General features: G+C 46.5%; 1 protein-coding gene across 1 annotated transcript in view; it reads left to right on the top strand.

The window, feature by feature from the left end:
• Positions 1 to 21,371, top strand: part of XRN2 (5'-3' exoribonuclease 2) — a 376,513-nt gene that overhangs the window by 256,472 nt on the left and 98,670 nt on the right. Inside the window, exons 24-26 of the mRNA XM_069608066.1 lie at positions 10,568 to 10,624; positions 18,583 to 18,651; positions 18,729 to 18,860. Of these exons, the coding sequence (XP_069464167.1) occupies positions 10,568 to 10,624; positions 18,583 to 18,651; positions 18,729 to 18,860 (258 nt within the window). The remainder of the gene's footprint in view (positions 1 to 10,567; positions 10,625 to 18,582; positions 18,652 to 18,728; positions 18,861 to 21,371) is intronic.

The raw sequence follows: 21,371 nt of genomic DNA, 5'->3' as shown, positions 1-21,371 counted from the left end.
ACTGGCCGCATACACCCCAGGATCAGCCGCCGGACACACCGGGCTGAGGCTGCCAACAGTACATCACTGCTCTCTTGCATTTTTCAGGCCTCCACCCACTAACTCACCCGCCTTCCCTCTTTCAGAGCCGCCAGAGCACCAGGGGACCACTCCGGTGGTGGTAGTGCGCGGTAAAAATGTCCTTGAACATTAAAGGCACCCCTCTAGGGAATTAAAAGCCAGGAGTCTATCTTGCAAGCAATAACAAAACGTTAATCTTTACAGATCATGAGGATTGGGCGAAATGGCAGAGGACTCTGCCATTTCCGATCAGGGTTCTGTCGTCTGTGGCTGGCTGCCAGGTCCTGAAGACTGGTGCTGGGCCTGGGGCTTAAATACTCTTGACTTGGTCACCAGCAGAGCTCCCTCAAAACTGTTGTTCTTGCCATACAAGGGATGCTGCAGAGTCTCCAGTGTTGCATGGCCAGTTTCCGTTTGGGACAAGCTACATAACCTTATGCTGCATATGCAGGAATACTTGTCGCTTTTGTTTAGCATAATTTACTATTTTATAAACATTCATACATAAACACCTCTTCCCGCCATTATCTTAACACTTAACTCCATAATATTATATATGATCTGGTCCAGTATTTCTCAAACCCTTGTTTTCCTAGTACTTTGTCGTGCTGAATCTTTTTTAGTCTTGTGAAAGCTCCCGAGTTACCTCGTGCTCTCTACCAGCCTGCCTGTAGTGTATTTTAAGCACAGCCCGAAATCACTGCTTTCAGCAAAGCTAGCTACAATTGAACAGTTTTACAAATATATCCATTTACATAGTTTGCACCTTTATATTGCAATCCTAACTATCTTTTAGGGACTGGCCCACGCCTTTCTCAGTGCTATAGTGCTTTGAAGTCTTGCCTCATTTGTAAATCGCTTGAGGTGCAGGAAGGCACTAGCTCCTCCCCAACACCAGTCTACCCGGCTGTAGTTGTCGGATCAGCCCTTTCTTCCTGCAGGAGTGATGCTGGCCCACCAGACCCACTAAGTCTGCCAGCCCAACAATTCCTTTTAAAACAATATCAAGCTGGCAAACCCTAGGGGAAACTGCAAGTGGAGAAAACAAATAATGCAGAAATCTTCTACTGCTCTAGTCTACTGAAGATTCCAGTGGATTAAGAGCGCAGTAGACGACCTATGATAACAGATTACTCACTTAGAATTGCTGCCAACTCCCTCTTGAATCTTTCTTTAAACCCAGTTCCCCTCAGTACCTGCTGCCTAAACTGTAAGGCTGTTAGGCTTGTATTTATCTCTTACTGCTACAACCGCTGAAGATACGCGTGTTGCTAGGATCACTCTGATCGGCTGCTTCACCGCTGCTTCTTGCGAGGATTCATATGCTTGACTTTATTCTTTGGTAAACCATGAATGTCTTTTATGCTTCGCCACCCTTACATTTGCTTAGTTTTTACTGCTGTTGACACGAAGCGAAGCACATTGCCTCTTGTCACTTACTTGCGTCACGCAGTTGACCTGTTCGGTTTAATTCCACGGCTGCCACTTCAGACGAAAAAAGTAATTTGGGTCGCCAAGGGAAAAATGCAAAATTCTGTACGCTTCCGTTGAATGATTATAACGAACGTGTTGCCTTCAGGAGACGCACGTGCAACATCAGCCTTTCTTACTCTATTGTGCTCGGAACGCTGTAACATGGACAAGCAAGCCCGAACCGTAAAATCACTCGTAGCTCAGAGTGAACTGCTAACATCAGTTAGATTAGTATCTGCCCTGACGCTACTGCCTGCAAGCTAGTGTTAATATTAGACACGCGCAAGTTTGGTAACAATGACTTTCTCATAAGTTACTAAGAATACCCATGGACTTCAAAACATGCACTTTTAAGCACTGCAGTACTTATCTCGCAGCTATTACCACTTTTCTACTTTTCACTCAATCTCTGATAACCTTGATTTAACTTCAGATTGTAAATATTAAAGCACTTAGCTCAGTCTCTTCTACTTCTCTAAGCCGACTGGACTGTCCTTCCTGTTTCTGTTCACGGAGAAAGCCACTTGACTTATCTCTGCCTTGAAGTTGAAAATTCTTCCTCAAATTTCCTACAACCATGGGGATTTTAAACTCTTTATTTAAAAACTACAAGGGCTAGGACCTGTTCAGTAACGCACTTTAATGAAAGGCAGTTTAGAATTCTACAAAGAATTCCAAACTAGATCATGAACAGCCTTAACCAATCACTGCTGTAGGTTCGACCCTCCATCTTGTCCTGGGGAAGGCTTTCTGAGCAAAGAATATTAAGGAAACATTTCTCCAATCCAACGCTCAATCACCCAGCACCAACCTATACCTAGACCATTCCGCCTTCCTACACCTCCAGAGAAAATGCTTTCAGCGCTGACTGTAGCATGGACCCCTGACCACCCTGAAATTATGGCAGTCCCTGACAGTACCCCCTTCGTAATGCACTGTCCCAGTGCCTGGCTTACTAGGCTGTAATCTATTAAACCGCCCAACCAATCTTGCGGCGTGCACATGTTCACTCATTGCCTTGTTGCAGTTTATGCTCTTTCAGGGTGAGTAACTCTTGGGCATAGGATAATCAATACACGTAAAAAACTGAACTGAAGCAAACTGTCGCTGCATGCACTATATAGCATTGACATTGAGGCCTTTGCGCGACAGTCGACTGGCATCGGCGAGCAGCGCCCCATGCTGGTAATGGTTTGCCAAAGGGGATATGGTGATAAGATGCGGAATAAGTCGGATCATCCAGTCGAAAGAACATTACCACGGTTAAGTAACTTGTTATCCAACATTGGATTTTTCTTATATTCACATGCTGTGAATTTTCCCCGCTAGACTGGCAATCCTCCGTAAAATAGAGCAGTTAAACTTGGACTGAAAACTTTCAGTCACTTTTGTGCTGTCATTTTGGCTCATAGCCAATGGGAACACCTCCTTTAACTCCTCCCTTGTTGGCCATCTTCAGATTTCTTTACTGCACGTTAGTGTAGGGAGTCATCAAAAAGCATTGCTTCAACCTTGCTACAAATAGAATTCGAATTTAACATCTTTTCTACGAGAAATGTGTATCGTTTGACCTCTAGTCAATGACCAGTGTTGGTAGCGACAGTGCTACAATCCGCTGACTGTTCCCACTACCAGTAATCTCTTTTGTCTGCGCAGTTGGGCCTACTTCATCGCAGAACCCACGAAGGTTCTGTTCAAGGCCTATGCCTGCTGTCGACTGAATATGTGGATGATCACCACGTTGACTGCCTCTACTGCCTTCATCACCATGTCATCCAGGACTGCGAAATCTGCTAGTCGTTCTCCAACAAGATGTTCCGTGGCTCGGACACCGGTGGGGCCTTTGACTCTGGTGTCATGCCTAGTTAGGGCAGAGCAGGATGACCCAGCAAACTGCCTCGTAAGAGGTCTAGGTCGCATGAAGTCAAGGCCACCACCAAGAGGCATAGACAACTGGTGACAAGCACAGATGCTCACACATGGTCCAGTCTCCATGCCCAAGGGTTGTTGGCAGAGGAAAGCCAAGGCTTTTTCCACCTACCCAGGGAGGTGTCTTTTAAGTCAACGTCGAAGTCTGTTGGCCACCCTTCAAGGTCCAAAACGGGCTTGTTAATCACTGAGACTTGACGACCAATCCTCACTCCAGGTCGTCCACCCCAAGGCCATTGACCACAAGGATCTGGTCTACTTCCTCTACGTCCACAGCTGTGATAGCCTTGAAGGGCAAGTCATTCCTGCCATACCATTACCATTGTCACTGGAGTCGGACACCCACACCAGCACAGTGTTGGCAGCAACGGCCTGTCCACGGGCATTCCCTAACCTTTTGCCAGGTGGTATTGTGGTGTTGGGGAGAATTCTCATTTTCTGTGCTAATTCCCCATCAACCTTAGACCCCCCCAGCTCTTTTGATGGACTTGAGGACTTTTTAATTTTAACCCTGGAGTGAGCCAGCATCTTTTTGTATGGTGATGCACCACCTTCAGTGCAGTGTCACAACTTTTAGATTTCTCAGTTTACCTTTTTTTTTCGTTTTGTTTGAACTACTGTTCCTGAAAATAAAGCGAAATTGACTACTTTTTCTTTGTAGGTTCAGCCTTACGTGCAGTGCTGTGGGGCTACTTAGTAGCCCCTTTTTCTACCTACTTGTGTAACATTTTTTTGTTACCCTCACTAATTTAAGTGGCTGGTGGCAGTGTTTTATTTTTTCTACAGTAGGCAAAATTCTCTGCTGCACTCTAGCACTCATGGGTGACTTTTTTTGTCAATGGCCCAGTCTTCTTTTTTCACAGTTTTCTGTTTGTGGTCTTTCTTGGGTTTTACTCTGCGCGCCATACCAGGTTTAAGCCCTTTTAGTTTTTTGCCTTTTTGGCGGCCTTCAGTACTGAAAACCGCCTCTTGCTCCAGTGTCTAGTTGGGATCGTGCTCGTACACAGGTGTTTCAGAGTGCGACAAGGCAGGGGAACGGGGGAGGAAAAAAAACAATCGTACTAGGCCCAGTGACATTGAGAACGCGCAAGTACATGGGAGAGGGGAGAAGTGGAAAGTGCGGAGCAAAGGAGAAACTGATTAATAATAAAGGCAACAAACAGTGGTAGTGCAGCCAGCAAGTGGCAAGAGCTGGGTTTAAGGCATCAGACAGGGTAGGTCTGATAAGTGCAGGAAGAAAAAGGGGGGGGTACTGTATGGGGAGAGATAGACCCCAGTGCAAGGGGTGGCCTGGTGGCAGGGTGAGCAGGTACCTGGACAGAGGAGGGCCGGGTGCACGGTGCACGGTGCCAAGACAACACAGATCAGCGGGGGGGAGAGAAGGCCGAAGCAAAGAGGAAGGTCTTGAGGTGCTTCCCAACCCGGAGATGGTTCCCTGCATGCATTTTAGAGTCGCATGGATGCCCCAGCCGAAGACAGAGATCTACCCCCAGGTCGTTTCTTTGAAAAACGACTGACCCTTAGGGAGTTAGAGGAGCATCGAGTGGGGAGGTATTTACAGAGGGATAGCTGAAGGTATTTTGGGCTCAGGCCCCAGAAAGCCTTGTGGACAATGCAGAGGGTTTTGAATTTCATTCTTGCATCCACTGGGAGCCAATGGAGAGATTTCGGAGCTGGAGATACGATCCCAGGGCTTGAGGCCAAGGACAAGTCTCGCAGTCCTGTTCTGGATTAGTTGCAGAGGGCGGAGAGAAGAGGCAGGTAGATTTAGAATGGGAGAAACCTGCTTGAAAGGGAAGGCTTTTAGGACAAGATAGTAGACCACTGGGAAGAACCAACTAAGACTGAACAAAGCTTGGTGCATCCTCCTGCACCGTTGAACTGCCTGGTTGAACCCCTGCTGCTGTGCTGAAACTCAAATTTTCTGATCGACCAGAGAAGCTCCAGAAGGGATGACTTCTTCCCTTGGGTTAGTGGGACCAACTAACCCTGACGCTAACTCCACTGGAACACCGTTCCCCCAACTGGCTGTACTTTGTGGCTGCTGCAGAAACAGAGTGCCAGGGGTTGAGCAATCCGTAGTCTAGTGCAAGGTCTGTAAGCCGGCCAAAAGCTCCAGAAGTCTCCCCAGGAGCAGGATGACCAGAGCTCTAGTCCCCTCACCAAAGTGCAGGACTCGATGAGTGAAGGAAGCCCAACTAGTATCCAAGATCCACAGTGGTGCTGTTTACCGAGTGCTGAAAGCACAAAGTGCCGCGGATCCAAAAAGAGCCCTTATGTGGTGCCGACCTCTGAATTTCTGCCTCAGGAGTCAAGACATCCTCCCTCTTGTGCCCACGACTGATGCCCAGGAACACAGGATTGCAACCAGACCGAAGCCTGCTGAACCACTCTTCTAACCAAAGGTACTGTTCTGACTTGGGGTACTTACCGCAATGTCTGTAGCTTGCTCTTCTCAGTTGAGACTTGTAGTAGCTGCTTTGGCACAGTTGATTTCAGTTCTACCCGTCAGAAGTGTAACAGCTTGTGACCCTACAGCGATTTTTCTTCAACAAAACACTCTACTTAGTAAATGTGTTACAATCTAAGTGCCATACTCCAACTGACTTTGGTGTCCTGGCTCCCTGCAGACTTGTATTCCATTGGACTTTGGTACTTACTGTCCCTCATAGGTGATGCATTGTTTTTAAACTAATATTGCTGGGAAAAGGTTTTTATCGACTTCATTGGAAGATTTAAAGTGCTCACATGCTCTTGAGAACATGTTTAACTTTTTTTTCCCTTCCACCAACCTCAGAATTTACAAAGAGTACTAGTGATGTATAAATGCAATTACTGTCCTAGTTGGTCGAGTCACCTTGGGGGTGTAGGAAGTGTGTACGCATCTCTAAAGAGTATCTACTAGCTTTGTGTGGGTTCTGAATAAGTACATTTGATTGCTACAGATGTTGCCCTTTTTTTAAAGAATGCTTATTGAAAAACTACTTTTAAATAATTTATAACAAACCTTGAGTAAGTGTTACTTGGCTACTTGTATTGGCGGATTTCATTGCTACAGCTCACATTTACACCCGCTTGAGGTCTGCCTGCTCAGTCACACTACCAACTTGTGTAGTACAGACCTATACCTATAGGTGGGTTAACTAATACCAAGAGGACAAGGGTTGTGTAGTCTCCCACAGGGTTACTACATCAATTCTTGCCCAACAGTCACCATGGGACCCCAGACCCATCCCTGTAGGGATGGGGAGCTACCCTGGACAGCCACCGCGTCCACAGATTATGGTCCCAACAGGAGCAGCTAGCGCACATCAACTGGATTGAGGTGATGGCTATCTGGCTTGCTGTCAAAGCCTGTCTACCTATCACCGGCAGGGTGATTCTCATTCAGACAGCTCCATCTACATGTATTACATCAACAAGCAGGGTGGCACCCGGTCCCCTCCAGACTGGTCGTTGACATTTGGGAGTGGGCTCTGGTGAACATACACCTGTCAGTCCACCACCCAGGGGAGTCTAACCTAGAGGCGGAAAGGCTCAGCAGGCTGTGCGGACAACTACGAATGGCAGTTGAATGAGAAGGTGCTTCTGTGGATCGTCAACAGATGGGGGGGTCTGGGGGGGAGATCTGCAGGGGGAACGCTTCGCCACCAGTGCCAACAGGATGTGCCCCATGTTGCCTCCTGGCAGGGTTTCGCTGGGCGACGCAATGCAGAGCCAGTGGAACATGACCGCTTACGGTCTACCCCCATATCCTGGTGCACAGGGCCATCTGCAGGATCAGGGAGTCGAGGGACGTTCGGATCATCCTGATAGGCCTTTGGTGACTGTTAAGATTGTAGTTAGTAACCCTGTGGGAGACTACACCAGCCTTGCACTCTTGGTAATGGGTAACCCAATCTTTGGCATATGCCTGTACTACACATGTTGGTAGTGACTGAGCAGCCAGGCTTATCTCAAGAGGGGTCCATGTGAGCTGTATGGTTGTTTGGAACATAGTGATTCACAGTGACAGGTATGCAAATAACTTGTACTCGAGGTTTCTCAATTAAAATAATTATATATTAAACAGTCAGTTTTAAAATAAGCCGCCTTTAGAAGGGGACAATATGCAACACTTAAATATACTTCAAAAGTAGATTCCCTTTAGGGATGTCGCTCACTTCCTACACTTCAGAATCCCCCAATGAAACGTAGGTTAACTCTTTCCCAGCTATACAAGTAAGGCATGTGACTTTTTGAGGGACAGATGAACACCAAGTCAGAGGGTAAGAATAGACTGCAGAGAAGCAGGACAGCCAATGTCAATTGAGCAAAGTGTAGGGGAGCTGAGGCACTTCGTGAAGATAGCACAAGTCTTGCACAATGTTGGATGTTTTGTAGAAAATGAATCGCTGCTGGGCCACTAGCTGGGAGACCTGTGAAAAACAAAGATGTAAAGGACCGCAAATGCAACTCTCCAGTGAAAGCAAGCTACACACGAGGTAAGTCCCCTAGCTACACAGTACCTTGAGTCTGAAGAAAAGGTTGCAGCTGGCTTCTGTTCCTGTTGTAGTCCTGTAGATCCTGTTACTGGGCCTCATTTGTGCGGACAAGTGGGAGTATGTCTGGGGACTCCTGCACTACGGTTTGAAGGTCGGCTGCAGCAATGGGCACACTTCCGATCAGCAGCACTTCGCTTCAGCTACTTGCAAATAGCACCACTGCGGTTCTTGGGCGCCTTGTGTTGCTTCTGGGGTCCAGCACTCTGTTGTGGCTCAGGCTTGGTCAGTCCTGCTTCGAGGAAGTCTTGATCTTCCTGGAGCTCGGGTCCGGCTTCAAGGCGATGCACTCTATTCCGGTACTGTCCCTGGCACTCTGCTGCAGCTGAAACAAAGACTTACAGCCAGCAGGTAGAGGGGTTCCAGTCAAGTTCGTCTTGGGGTCAGTTGGTTCATCAACCTGAGGGGAGAAGTCGTCCATTCCGGGCTTCTCTAGTTGATTCGAAATATGGAGTTTCAGCACTGCAGGAGGGCTTCACCAGGCAAACCAATGGTCCTGGAGGGTGCAGCCAGCTTCCCTTCCAGGTTCTTTTTCAGTTCCTTCGTCCAGTGGTACTCTGCCTCCGTTGTAAAAGACCTCACCTTTTATGCAAGTCATTCACACCGTAGCTGTCCCTCACACAGCAGGGTGGCTGTCCTCCAAGGCCAGCCAGTCACCTTTTGGGGTGCATTCATGAAACCAAGGAGACTAAGCACAGGGAGTTTCGGGAACCTCACTTGCTTCATGCCCTGCCAGACACGCTGGAGCCAGAGGTGGGCTTCACCAGTGAATCCCGCCAAAGACAAAAATGAACAAAGGGATGAAACCTGCTCTCGCACGCAGAGTAAATCTTAAAGGTCCTTACAAACCAGAAATGGCAAAGAAAGACAGGGCCATTTTGTACAGATGGGCACCCATGGGTGCAATACTGCAGCTCGAATGCAGCCTGCGGTAAAAACACACAATGGTTGGACAAAGTAAACGGCCATTAATTGTAGTATGTGTAACATAAAAGTTACATGAGAAAGTAGACGAACGGGGATACCAAGTATCCCCCAGCACTCCATGTAAGATGGTGTGTGCTGGGTCTACAAAGAGAAAAGGTAAGTAAAGTCAATTTCACTTTACTACTCTCGGAAACGTTGTATCCAAGAGAAGGTATTTAAACCTTAGGAGAAATCCAAAGGACTTCCCAGTGACACTGCACTGAAGGTGCTGTGTCACAATACAAAAATATGCCTATGGAGTTTGTCAGACTCCAAAACCAAAAGAAACACTGTTCAAATCAAAGATACATGAGTGGGCAAAAAGGTCTCACTCCAGGATAAAAATTAAAAGTCCCAAAGTCCAGCAAAAGAGCTGGGGGTCTCTAAGGTAGAAGGGAATTAACAAAATTGAGTATTCTCCTCAACAGTGACCAGCACGACACTGGTTCTAAGAGCTGCTCAGCCTGTCAGACCAGCAGGGGGGAGGGTACAGTCATCCACCCCTCCCTGCACAAGTTGTCCCTCGCAGAGTTGTTCCTGAACAGGTCTCCCTGAAGCAGCTGCCCCAGTCGCAGGCTAACCTGGCCATTTCACAGGGGGCTAGGAGTGACGCCAACAGGAGCCAGTACAAAAGCAAGTGAACCAGGTTCTGTCACTGGGCAGAGTCAAAGGAAATTGATCCTTTGACTTTCACGTTGGACGACGTGCTCTCCTTCTCGGCACACCTCGCACACTCTGGAGCCATTGGAGCTTACACTCTTAAGAGTAGGTGGTTAAGAGGCCCGTGGCAGGCCTAACTAGACTATATCCACTTATCGAGCAACCACACCCCGTGTGGGACCTCTGTGCTCCTGGACACCATTCGAGCCAATGGCATCTGCGGACATCAGTCTAGTGACCATTAAGACGACCTTCCCTCTGCATGCTGAATCAGTGAGATCCAGGCGCTAATGGCTTCAGAGCTATATACTAAATTTCATAAGGACAAGGTGTTGCTCAGAACACACCCTGCATTCTTACCTAAGGTCGTCTCCTCTTTTCACTTAAATGAGGAGATGGTGTTAACAACTTTTTTCGCGGACCCGAAGGATGACACTGAGGTACTGCACGGTCTAGATGTGCTCTAAAATTCTACCTGGATAGAACCAAGAGCTTCTGCAAATCAGACACCCTCTTACTCACCTTTGGGGGGAATGGAATGCTGGGGGCACGAGTCAAAACCAGGCTGTCATGTCTCCAAGGCTTCATAGCAAGGTGGATGGTTATGGCCATCAAGGAGGCGTGAGGCAGCACAAGCCACTACCAGCTAACATGCACAACTACGCCATCCGAGCTAAGGCCATGGTGGTAGCTTTCAAAAGACACATTCCGTGGCAGGTGATCAGCAAGGTGGCCACGTGGCTACTCCCTCAGCCTTCTGTAAGTTAGTCACTGCGGTAAGTAACTTATTTTTTCAGTAGTCTGCATGTTTAACAATTTTTGTCCTGTGACTTTCCAAAAATGTGAAGACTATTGCTAAAAGTAGTGTATGTGGGACATAACTTAAATTTGCTGTTTTAGCTTTGTGTGATTAATCATTTTAGTACTTTTTCAATTAGGACTGTATTTTCTCCTGTTCCAATGTTGAGGGATCTGACGCAGAACTCTGCAATCAGGTATGTGAATTTTTCATTTTCACCTATGATAATGTGCTGAATTATTACATAATTGCAATCAGGTACTGGTAGATATAGTACCCCCTGTCTGTACTTTTGTCTTGACATGTATATTCTGCACTTTTTTTTGATAAAGCCACAGTCCTGGTATCAGGTCCTTTAGGGGGGTCTTGCCTCCCTGGGGAATGCCACACAAGTATACAAAAAACTTGAAATTGAACTAATCTTTGAAGGGAAGCTCAATCTTTTGGAGGTATATGGGAAACCTAGATTTGCTTGTCGGTTCGGATTGGTGAATTGCACAGGGTGGGATGCTTCCTCTGGGGTGAGGTGTGAGTTTATTATGTAAAAAAAAAACAATTTCTTAACTAGAGGGTACAGGAAAAGGCGCTTCCCCAATGAGGGAGGATTTTGGAATCTGTATTGACTTGCATTTCTTCATGGACAAACATTTTTTCTGAATTCAACTGAGGCAGTACAAGACTCAACTTTTAGTATAAGGCTGTACCACCTGAGTTTAGGGTAGATCGAGCATCCAGGCTTATCTTAGGAGGAAGAGAGGGCTGTAGAATCAGTACAAATGAAATGGTCATTCAAATAGTCAAAAGAAACTGTATTGTACAAATGGTGTATTAAATACAAGTAGGCCCAGATAAATCTTGGGAAATAAGTACAATCACAGATCATATAAACACATGGAAAAACACAAGACTATGCTTGAAGGTACAGACCAAAGCATATAACCTTAACACCGAACAGGAGTTCTAGGGTAGTCAAAACCAATACTTTTAGATTACTTTCAGTAATACCAAGGTAGTAGACCCCCATCAGTTGTACAGTGACGCTCCGCAGGAAATCGGCCCCATCAACTGGACAATTCACTTTTCTGATCTAATGAAACAGATTCTAGGAACAGTATAAAGCAATGCCTTAACTGTGGCCTTGGACATCGCAGGGACAGGGTCCCGCCAGATGGGGAATGGTGTCTCCCTCCGTCGTGGCTGGATGAAAGCCACCAACTTTCAGCAGGAAGTTCAAACAAGTGTTCTGGATAGGCTGTTCGGCGACCATCTCTTTGAGAAGGCTGTAGATGAGTTGTTGCAGGCCATCAAGAACGACAGATGGCCCGGGCCCTAGGCGCACTTAAGCAATAGCGCCCTTCCTTTAGTTTCTCAGGAGGGAAATATGGAACATCGTCAAAGGGTTTCAGCAGTGGCTCGTCCTCTCACCATTAAGACTTCCGTTTCATGACCCAGGAAGCCTACAGGGGCTGTTCCAAGGTGTTTGGAGGGGACTGCCATCGCTACAGAAGCAGCACCAAGTCCCCGAAGCAGGACTGATCCGGCCAGTACGTCAGGGTGCCCACCCATGCCCCCCGGTGGGAGGCCGGCTGGCGGGCTTAGTCAGCAAATGGTAGATGAGCTCCACCGACTGATGGGGACACTCTCGCCCATTGACAATCTTAATTCAGCAGATGTGTCCGTGGATGCCACTGGTGGCCCAACAGGAGCAGCATGTCCCTCGGCTCCTGCAAGAGGTACAGGCCATGCTAAGAAAAGGGGCGATGGAGTGAGTTCCAAAGTGACTCCTCCCGATGGTTCTTAAAGACCAGGGGCTGGAGGCCCATTCTCAACCTGTGGCGACTAAAGTTCCTGAAGTCCCAGAAATTTAGGATGGTCACGTTTCAGCACATGCTTGGCCAACTGGAGGAAGGGGACTCCAACATCGTTGGATTTAGAGGATGCTTACTTCCACTTCCCCATTCACAAAGCATCAGCAGTTCTTGTGCGTCGTCGTACAGGGAAAACACTACCAATTGCAGGCCCTTCCCTTCGGACTGAAGTCGGCACCTAGGGTGTTTACGAAGTGTCAAACCAGTGGTGGCCCATCTGTCTGCAAGGGATACATGTGTAACCATACCTCGACTGGCTCATCCGGGCCAAGTCCAGGGAAATCTGTTGACCACACAGACCGGACCATCCAGCTGCTGACTGATGTGGGATTCCCCATGAATTATCCAAAGTCCTGTTGATTCCATCACAGGACACTGTTTCTGGGGTCCAGGCTTAATACCGTCTCCTGCCTGGTGGTTCCCTCAGAAGAAAGCATTGCTGCCATTTTGAGCAAGGTGCAACAGCTGTTGGTACTGGATCGCCACAGTGCGAGCCATCATGTTGCTGCTCAGCATGATGTTGTGCATCTACCTTATCAGACTCTCCAGGTTGCGGATGCTGCCCCTGCCTCCCTCAAGGAATTCCTGGACGCTCGATGGGTCCAAGTGTCTATGCTTCACGGACAGGATTGGTCTTGATGAGTTCCGTCAAGCGATGATGTGGTGGGGCGTGCGCACCAATAGCTCCAGAGGCAGACTTCCAGAGCCCCATACAGTTGACGGCCCCTACAGATGCTTCCCTCTAGGGCTTGGGAGCCCACACCGGACGTCTCCACGCCAGAGGCCTGTGGCGGCAGGAGCAGAGGAATTTTCACATAAACATCCTGGAACTGAAAGTGTTGTGGGACCTCAAGTAGTGCCTTCCGTCCCTCAAGGGCAAAGTGGTGAGGGTCTTTACGGATGGTACCACCATGATGTTCTACATCAGGAAGCACCAAATCCCCAGTGCTCTCTAGAGGCACAGGACTTGTGGCACAGGGCCATCGCCCAGGGATGTTTCTCATTTTTCACCTGGCGGGAGTCCAAAACACCAGACTCACTCGGCAGGGAGCTGCGCTCTTGCCACGAGTGGGAGCTTCAGCAGGATCATGTGGACAACCTCTTCCTCAGGAAAGTCACTGCTGCAACCAGATTATCCTTTTAGCACACCTAAAGTAACCAAAAATCCTCAGTCTAGAGCAAAACCAAAAGTACCCCATTGTATTGCAGTGTAAGCAACTTTGTACAATAAGTTACCACAAGTGATGCAAAGTAACCAAAAGTGGTAACCCAGTAACACGACGAAGGGAAACAATGTTTCCCAGTACTGACAGCCTGAAAGACATGCCAGTTCCCCATAACGTATGAGCAAAAGCCAGTCTAGTGATTCTTAAGGCTTCACTGCACAGCAACGAGCCAGACAATCAGAAATAAAAGCAAAAGGTTTAGGAGTTCCATAAAGATGTACGGAAAGGTTCAGTAAAGAGATCTTCCCTAACGGCATCCCACCCCCATCCTGAAGCAGTTTAGTGGTTGTTTGGAGAGCGGTCAATGAGTGGCTAATCTGCACCGGTGTCAGTGTGATTTTACTTGTATACATTACTTTCTAAATTGTGCATTTCAGTAAAGATACTGTGGACATTCATTTTGAGTGTAAGCTGTACCTTACAAACACCTTCACTCCTGAGATGAAAATGTAACTTGCTACAAGTTGGTCTTCCTAAAATTTGGAAAATGTCCGTGTTAGCATTTAGGATACCTGTACTACAAACAGATTTGTCATAGATATGCCCATGTATGGCATTTATATAGCGCTCTATATGACTTCAAAGCGCTTGTGGTTTGAATGCCCTCAGACCGTAGTCCAGGTCAGTCGAGAGAGGGTAGCATAGGCTGATGTGTTTGCCTGACAGTAGCTGCATTCTAACATTGGGTGTGGTGGTATTGAGATCAGTTGAATGTGCATTCGAGCAGCATTGGCCCCGTGTAGGATGCTTATGTGCAGCAGGGCGATAGCTGCGTTCTAGCTGGATGTTTAAGTTTTCATTCGGTATTGTTTGTATGAGAGCTGCTATGCCGAAATTGATTGAGGGGTGTAGTTGCGCTATATTGTGTGTTGTAGAGAGCATAGTGATAGGAGAGGCATGTGTCTGGAGTGAATGTTGTATTCTTTTGTTCTGGATTATATTTGTGTTTCACGATAGCTGCACTCGGAGGTAGATGGCACAGGATACAGCTAGGCATGTGTAGTAGACTCGAAGTGGATAGTCGGCAGTCGTATATCTAGCACTGTTAGGGAGAATTCTCATAAATGTGCTAATTACCTTCACCTTAGAGACCCAGAGCAAGTTTGCTTGATTTTGAGGAATTGATTCTTTTTTTACCTGGAGTGAGCCTTTTTCCCCCACTCGTATTTTGATGTGTTTTACCCTAGTTTTCTTTGGATATGTAGTCTAACCAACCTCACAGGCTTCTTGTTCAGTTGTATTACACAGCACCTTCAGGGCAACCTTTCAGGCTTTCCCCAAGGTTTAAATACCTTCTCTGGGATCAACTTTTTCCCAGAGCAGTGGAGTGAAATTGACTTCACTCAGTCTTTTAAATGCCTAGGCCCAGCACACCCTCTTAAAAGAGTGCTGGAAGGGTTACTTGGTATCCCCTGTGTATAAATCCTTAAGTAGCAGTCAAATGCTACCCTTTCCTCTCAATGGTTGGTGGCAGTGGATTTACAACAAACTACCATGATGTTTCCCGACCGCGAACACCAGTAGTGTTAATCGCAGGAGCTGTGTTTTTCAAGATTGCCTCTGAACCCAGTCTGTAAAAACAGGTCTTGTCTTTTTTCACAATTTCTTTGTGGAAAGGTCCTTCTAGAGTTTTGCTCTGCGCGCCAAACCAGGTTTGGTCTTTGTTCATTTGCTTTTGGCGGGCTTCAGGACTGAAGACCGCCTCTGGCGCCTGCATGTCTGGGGTGGGCAGGAAGTGAGGGAGGTAAATGCCCTGTGCTTGGTCTTCTAGGAGACCAAAATGCACTCTGTGATGGCTGGCTGTCCAGCAAGGACAGCCACCCTGCTGGGTGAGTGACGGCTCGGCTGGAATGAATGGGAGGGAACTGAATAAAAGGCGTTTCTTGGCTTGGAAGGCAGTCGACCACTGGAACGAAGAAACCAAAAGAGCTTGAAGAGGACGACTGCTGCAACTCCTGGACTGTTGGTTTTCCAGGTGAAGCCCTGCTGCAGGTCCGAATTACCAAGTTCACATCAACAGAGGAGCCCCTTCAAAGGCGACTTCTCCCTTTGAGTTGGTGGGACCAGTCAACTAGACAGCCACCTGGACACATTTCAGAGCTGGTTGCATTTCCTCAGTGCTGCAGGAAACCGTATAACCAGGGGGAGGGACGGACACCAGTTTGTGTGCTTTACTCACAGGAACCGAAATGGAAGTTTTCCAAGTGCCAGCCTTCGACTGTCCCAGTGCAAGAGTCCCACCGCTGCCACCAGTGTTGGGCAGTTTGTATGCAGTAACCACTACACACAACTAGGACTACAGGTGTAAGCAAATCCAACCTCTTGAGGTAAGCCTGGCTGCTCAGCTGTGCTACCAAAAACTGTGGTACTGACTTCTACCAAATGTTGGTTTTGCTTACACCTGTAGTCCTCATTATGTAGGTAGTGCTTTCAAAGGGTACTGCATACAAACTGTTAAGGAGAATTCTCATAAACGTGCTAATTCCCTTCACCTTTTTTTAACCTGGAGTGTGCATTTTTCCCACTAATGTATTCTGATCTTTGACTCGTGTTTCCTTTGGTTATGGTGTCTAAACTACTACATAAGCATCTTTTCATTTGTGTCACAGCACCCTCAGTGCAGTGACAGTGAAGCCTTTTAGGCTGGCCCAAGGTTTAAATACCTTCTCTGGGATAAACTACTGTTTCCCAGAGAAAGTAAAGTGAAATTGACTATTAGTCTTTTAAATTCCTAGACCCAGCACACTTTATCTTACAATAGTGCTGGAGAGGTTACATAGTATCCCCTGTCTAGAAACTCACGTAGCAGTCCATTGATACCCTTTCCTCTCGAAATGGCTGGTGGCAGTGGTTTTACAACAAACTACCATGATTTTTCCTAACTGTGGTAGCATTAAATTGCGGGAGACTTGTTTTTCAAGATGGCGTCAAAGCACCCTTGTTTAAACTGGTCCCAGTATTCTGTTATCGCCATTTCTTTTTGGAATGGTTCTTCTAGAGTTTGTCACTGCGTGCCAAACCAGGTTTGGTCCCTTTGTCACTATGCCTTTGGCGGTCTTCAGGTCTGAAGACTGCCTCTGGCGCCCGAGTGTCTGGGGTGGGCAGGAAGTGAGTGAGGTGCCCGAAACTCTGTGCTTATTCTCCTTGTAGACCCAAATGCACTCTGTGATTGGCTGGCTGACTGTCCCTTCAGGGTGAGTGGCAGCTAGGCTGGAATTAATGGGAGAGAACTGAATAAAAGGCAAGTCTCTTGGCTTGGAAGGCAGTCGACCACTGGAATCAAAGAAAAGAAGACTAGCTTGAAGAGGGCAGCTGCTGCAACTTCTGGACCATTGGTTTGCCTGTTGAAGCCCTGCTGCACGTCCGAATCGCCAAGTTCACCTCGACAGAAAAGCCCCTGTGATTGACAAATTCTCCCTTTTTTGAGTTGATGGGACCAATCAACTCAACACTAAGCCACCTCGATACCATTCTCGGAGCTGGTTGTATTTTCCTCAGTGCTGCAGGAAACCGAATAACCAGGGAGAGGGATACCAGCTTGTGCGCTTGACTACAGCTACTGGAATTGAAGATTTGCCAGCTTTTTGACCAGTCCCAGTGCAGGAGTCCCCAACATCCTCCCTCTTGCCCCCACAACTGAGGCTCGAACTGCCAGGAACAGAAGCCTTCAGCTGCATATTTTTCTTCGTTGTTAAGGTACTGTGAAATAAGACTTGCGTACTTACCTCTCGCTGTGAAGTGCTTGAAACTTTCCCAACTTGCAGGCCTAATTAACTTGTGACCCAACATCTGAATCTTTCTTTTACAAACTACTTCTGAAAACTTTGGCAAATGCTTTTCTGTTTAATTACCATAACTGCTTTATCCTATCCAAGACTCAAACCCATTGACTTTGGCCTAACCTATTGCATTGAATGGGCTCTTTTGGTGAACTCAAAATATTTGCACTAAAAATAATTGTAATATTCTTTTCCTGATGTTCTGATAACCGATGCCTTTTTTGCTCCTACTTCAAAGTAGTATGAATGCCTCAAACTTAGTGTACAGTACTGAAGTATTTTTGTGATATATATTGCCTCCTATTGAATGTTTTATAACTGACTGAAATAAGTATTTTACCAAGAAACCTTGAGTAGAGGAGTCTATTTGAATACTTGTGATTGTAGACCTCATGTAACATTACAGCTCACGTTCCCCTCTTGAGATAAGCCTGGCTGCTCAACTCCGCTACCAAAAACTGTAGTACAGACTTATACCAAGCGTTGGTTTGCTTACACCTGTAGTCAGTCGTGTAGTGGTCTCAAAGGACACTGCATACCAACTCTGCCACACTCTGCCTAACGAGCACGTTGGTCTTAATCGGGTTTACGGAAAGGGGCCAGTTTTTAGAGCCTTGCAGAAGGCCGTGTAGTATTGGGTGTGTCAATGTGTAGGGGGGTGAGTTTCACAGAAGGCAGATCTTCCAATCCCGGCTGAATTGAGGTTTGAATCACTAGTATGCCCAACCTTCAGAGCTAGTAAGCTATAATACTTTAGACCAAATAAAAGCTGGTGGACTACACATAGGGCCTCATTAGTGTGCCAGTCTGGTAACCGTGCAGATGAGCTTACTGGCACAGTCCAAATCTGCATTCAACTGCCATCCTGCCCGCCAGGCCTGACCTGGCGGGCAGGATGGCAGTCGCTTGCAGACTTGAATGGAAGCACGGTTGCACACAGTGCCAGTGTTTCCATGCTCCCCATTTCATGGGATTTACCTTTTCTGGCACCCGACTTTCCTGACCGCCGTAGCTGTAATGCACTGGTAAATCTGGCAAGTCTGCCTGCAGCCTGCCGGTTTTACCCACACGGCTACCACTGGACCTGTAATGAGGCCCATAGTCTTTTTGCAGATTGTGTCTGATTGCAAGTCAATACTGTTAGGGACCCTTTTCTTGTAGATTTACCGTCTTTTTCGTTCCATGTTATGGTTGTTTTTGTTTAGACTTGTTTCCTTGACTGCTTCTGGCCATAATTGCTAGCCCAATTTGTTACTAATTTTATCTTTTTCTGACTTTTAGCATCAAATTTAAAGATCCACAATTTGAAGAAGACTTTGTTTTCAAGGCTGTGGTTTTACCTGGAGCAAAGTAGGTGACCTGTTTTTACATTACTTTTCTCCTAAAGATGACCTCTTATTTATTGGTAAACAATTTTTTGTTGTCAGAAAAGCGGCTCCCACGCTGAAGCCTGGAGATTGGGACAAATCATCTAATGGAAAACAGTGGAGGCCCCAGCTTGGTTTCAATCCAAACAGAAAACAGGTTCACTTGGACTCCTCTGCTTTCAGAACTTTAGGGTAAGTGCACAATTGAAGGACAAATGATCAGTTAAGCAATATTTTCAACAATGTCGGTTATTTTCAATTGCCAAAGAGGTGTTTAATGGCATTCAATGTTTGAGGCAGTGCTCTCCTCCTCACTGTACTGCTCCACATCCTGATTTAGGGCTTTTCCAATTTCTACTTGAATTAGTTTATAGTACCATGTCTGTCACTTCAAACATTGTCACTCCTCCCTGAACTGTAGACAATTTGCCAGTCTGGGGTGTGGACTGTCACAGCTCTTTATACTGCCCTTTTAAGGCTATCTAACTATGCCTCGTGTTTTAGCAGTGAGCTGGTTGTCTCTGGCTTACGTTGCCACAACCTAGCGTAGAGATCTGTTCAGTTGAGGTAATTGAAGTCCTGCAGGCTTAAATTCTGGATTGCATGAAGTGCTCTCTGTTTTAAGCTGCATGTTGTGTAGAAGGCCCACTTTTTATTTAAGAGGTAGCCCCCCCCTGTATCTTTTTGCTGACTATAGAATTTTGTCCCCACCCAACCAGGCCTAATCCAAAGCCTGACTTCTAGGGAGACCTTAGCACAATCCTTTGTTGGTCAGGGTGTTGGAGGTGGTGTGGAAGCAAATCCGGGTTGGGCACTGTGAAACCATTGAAAATAAAGGTAGAGAAGTGTTGATGACTTTAAAGATGGATTTTCAGAATCTGCCTTGTGGACAGTGTTAGGGTGAATTCTCAGATGTGTAAATTCTTTTATACCTTGGAGACCCCCAGCCCTTTTTGCTGGACTTTAGGACTTTTTATCATGTCATTTTAATGTGATTTATCCTGTTTCTTTTGGAGTCTGACAAACTCCATAAGAATCTTTACATTGTCACACAGCACCTTCAGTGCAGTGGCATAGGAAGTCTTAGATTTCCCAAAGGTTTAAATACCGTCTCTTGGTGAAACTACAGATTCCAAGAGCAGTGAAGGGAAATTGACTTCTAGTTATCTCCTCCCTCTATTGAAGCCCAATGCTTGCTTTATTGTGCTGGGAGACTTTAATTACTGTCTGGGTCATGCAGATGACCCAATAGCTATTGAACTTTCACAATCACTTACAGACCTGGGCTTTAGTCAATTGATACAAGTTCCAACCCACGTTTTGGGTCACACCCTAGATTGGGTATCTATCAATTCCCCTTGTCTTGATGTGCAGGTGGCCATTTGCCCCTGGACGGATCACGCCTTTGTGCACTTCTCGGTCACCATGCCCTTCTGTACCAAAGCCATATCAAACATCTACCAAATAGTTCTAAAATGTAAGATGAAACACTTGACTCAGGAAAGAATTGAAGCTCTGTTACCACAGGCTCTGCTGATCCTGGAGACGGATGCTACTTACACTATAGCCCAGAAACTTAAATCCACACTGGACTTGGTGGTTAATACTGGCCCCTCTGAAAAGGAAGAAGACACCTGCCGAGACCTAAAGGAGCAATCCATGGTTCTCCACTGAACTCTTAAAGCAGATTCACTCAGATTATTCCATACTTGGAAAGTGAACCAATCTCCTTTAGTATTACAAAACTACAAAAAGGCCTCCAAAAAATACCAAATAGCCATAATGGAAGCTAAGTCTTACCATAATTCCAGAATTTCCCAAGCATCTTCCGACTCGAGGGAATTGTTCAAAATCCTTGAATAGCAGGAGTTAACTCCTCAACCTAAAGCGTCTACTATCAAAGATAATTGGTGTCTTGACATTCAAAACACCATGACAAAGAAACAAAGGGAATCGTGAAGGTATAGCTGTCAAAAGACTGCTACTGACACCATGGGGTTCCCTAGAGATGGTGAAACATTCATCAGAAATGAAGACATCCCCAACTTTTGATTTTTCCCCTATATCAGATGACCTAGCCTCGATATTACCAAACTTAAGGCTACCAATTGCACAGGCGACCCTTGCGCCTCGACTATCAAAGCCTGTCTGCCCTCACTAGTGCAGGCCATCTATAAATTTGTCAACTCATCCTTTGCTTCCAACACTGTCCCGGACGAGATGAAGCCGGCTTGGGTAACACCGCTATGGGAAAAAGCTTAACTTGGATCAGAGTGTCCCTACCAACTACAGGCCAATAACGAATACCCCATTCCTGCTCAAAATACTGGATTGTGTTTATTCCAAAATGGCCCAACCTCTCAATCTCTACCTTATTCTTACGCCTCTTCAATCTAGGTTCAGACAAGGTTTCGGCACAAACCTCTTTATTGGATCTTAAATCGCAACTTCTAAAGAGATTGGATATTCAGCAGATCTCTACTTTCTTTGGATCAATCCACGGCATTTGACCTGGTTGATCATACCAGGCTCATGTCGTGGCAAACTGCTCCCAGGCCGCCACTAATTGATTGCGATCATTCTCCAGCATGGGGTCTAGCATGGATTCACATGCTCATGAATATTCCCCGTCGTTGGGCTGGGAATCCTCAGTAAAGAAAAAATCAGTATCCGTTTTGTTTCTGATCTGACTTTCGTAGTAGT

This window comes from Ambystoma mexicanum, chromosome 4q (genome assembly GCF_040938575.1).
Source record: "Ambystoma mexicanum isolate Mex_15411 chromosome 4q, UKY_AmexF1_1, whole genome shotgun sequence".
NCBI classification, from domain to species: Eukaryota; Metazoa; Chordata; class Amphibia; order Caudata; family Ambystomatidae; genus Ambystoma; species Ambystoma mexicanum.
This window is presented reverse-complemented; position numbering and strand designations above follow the sequence as displayed.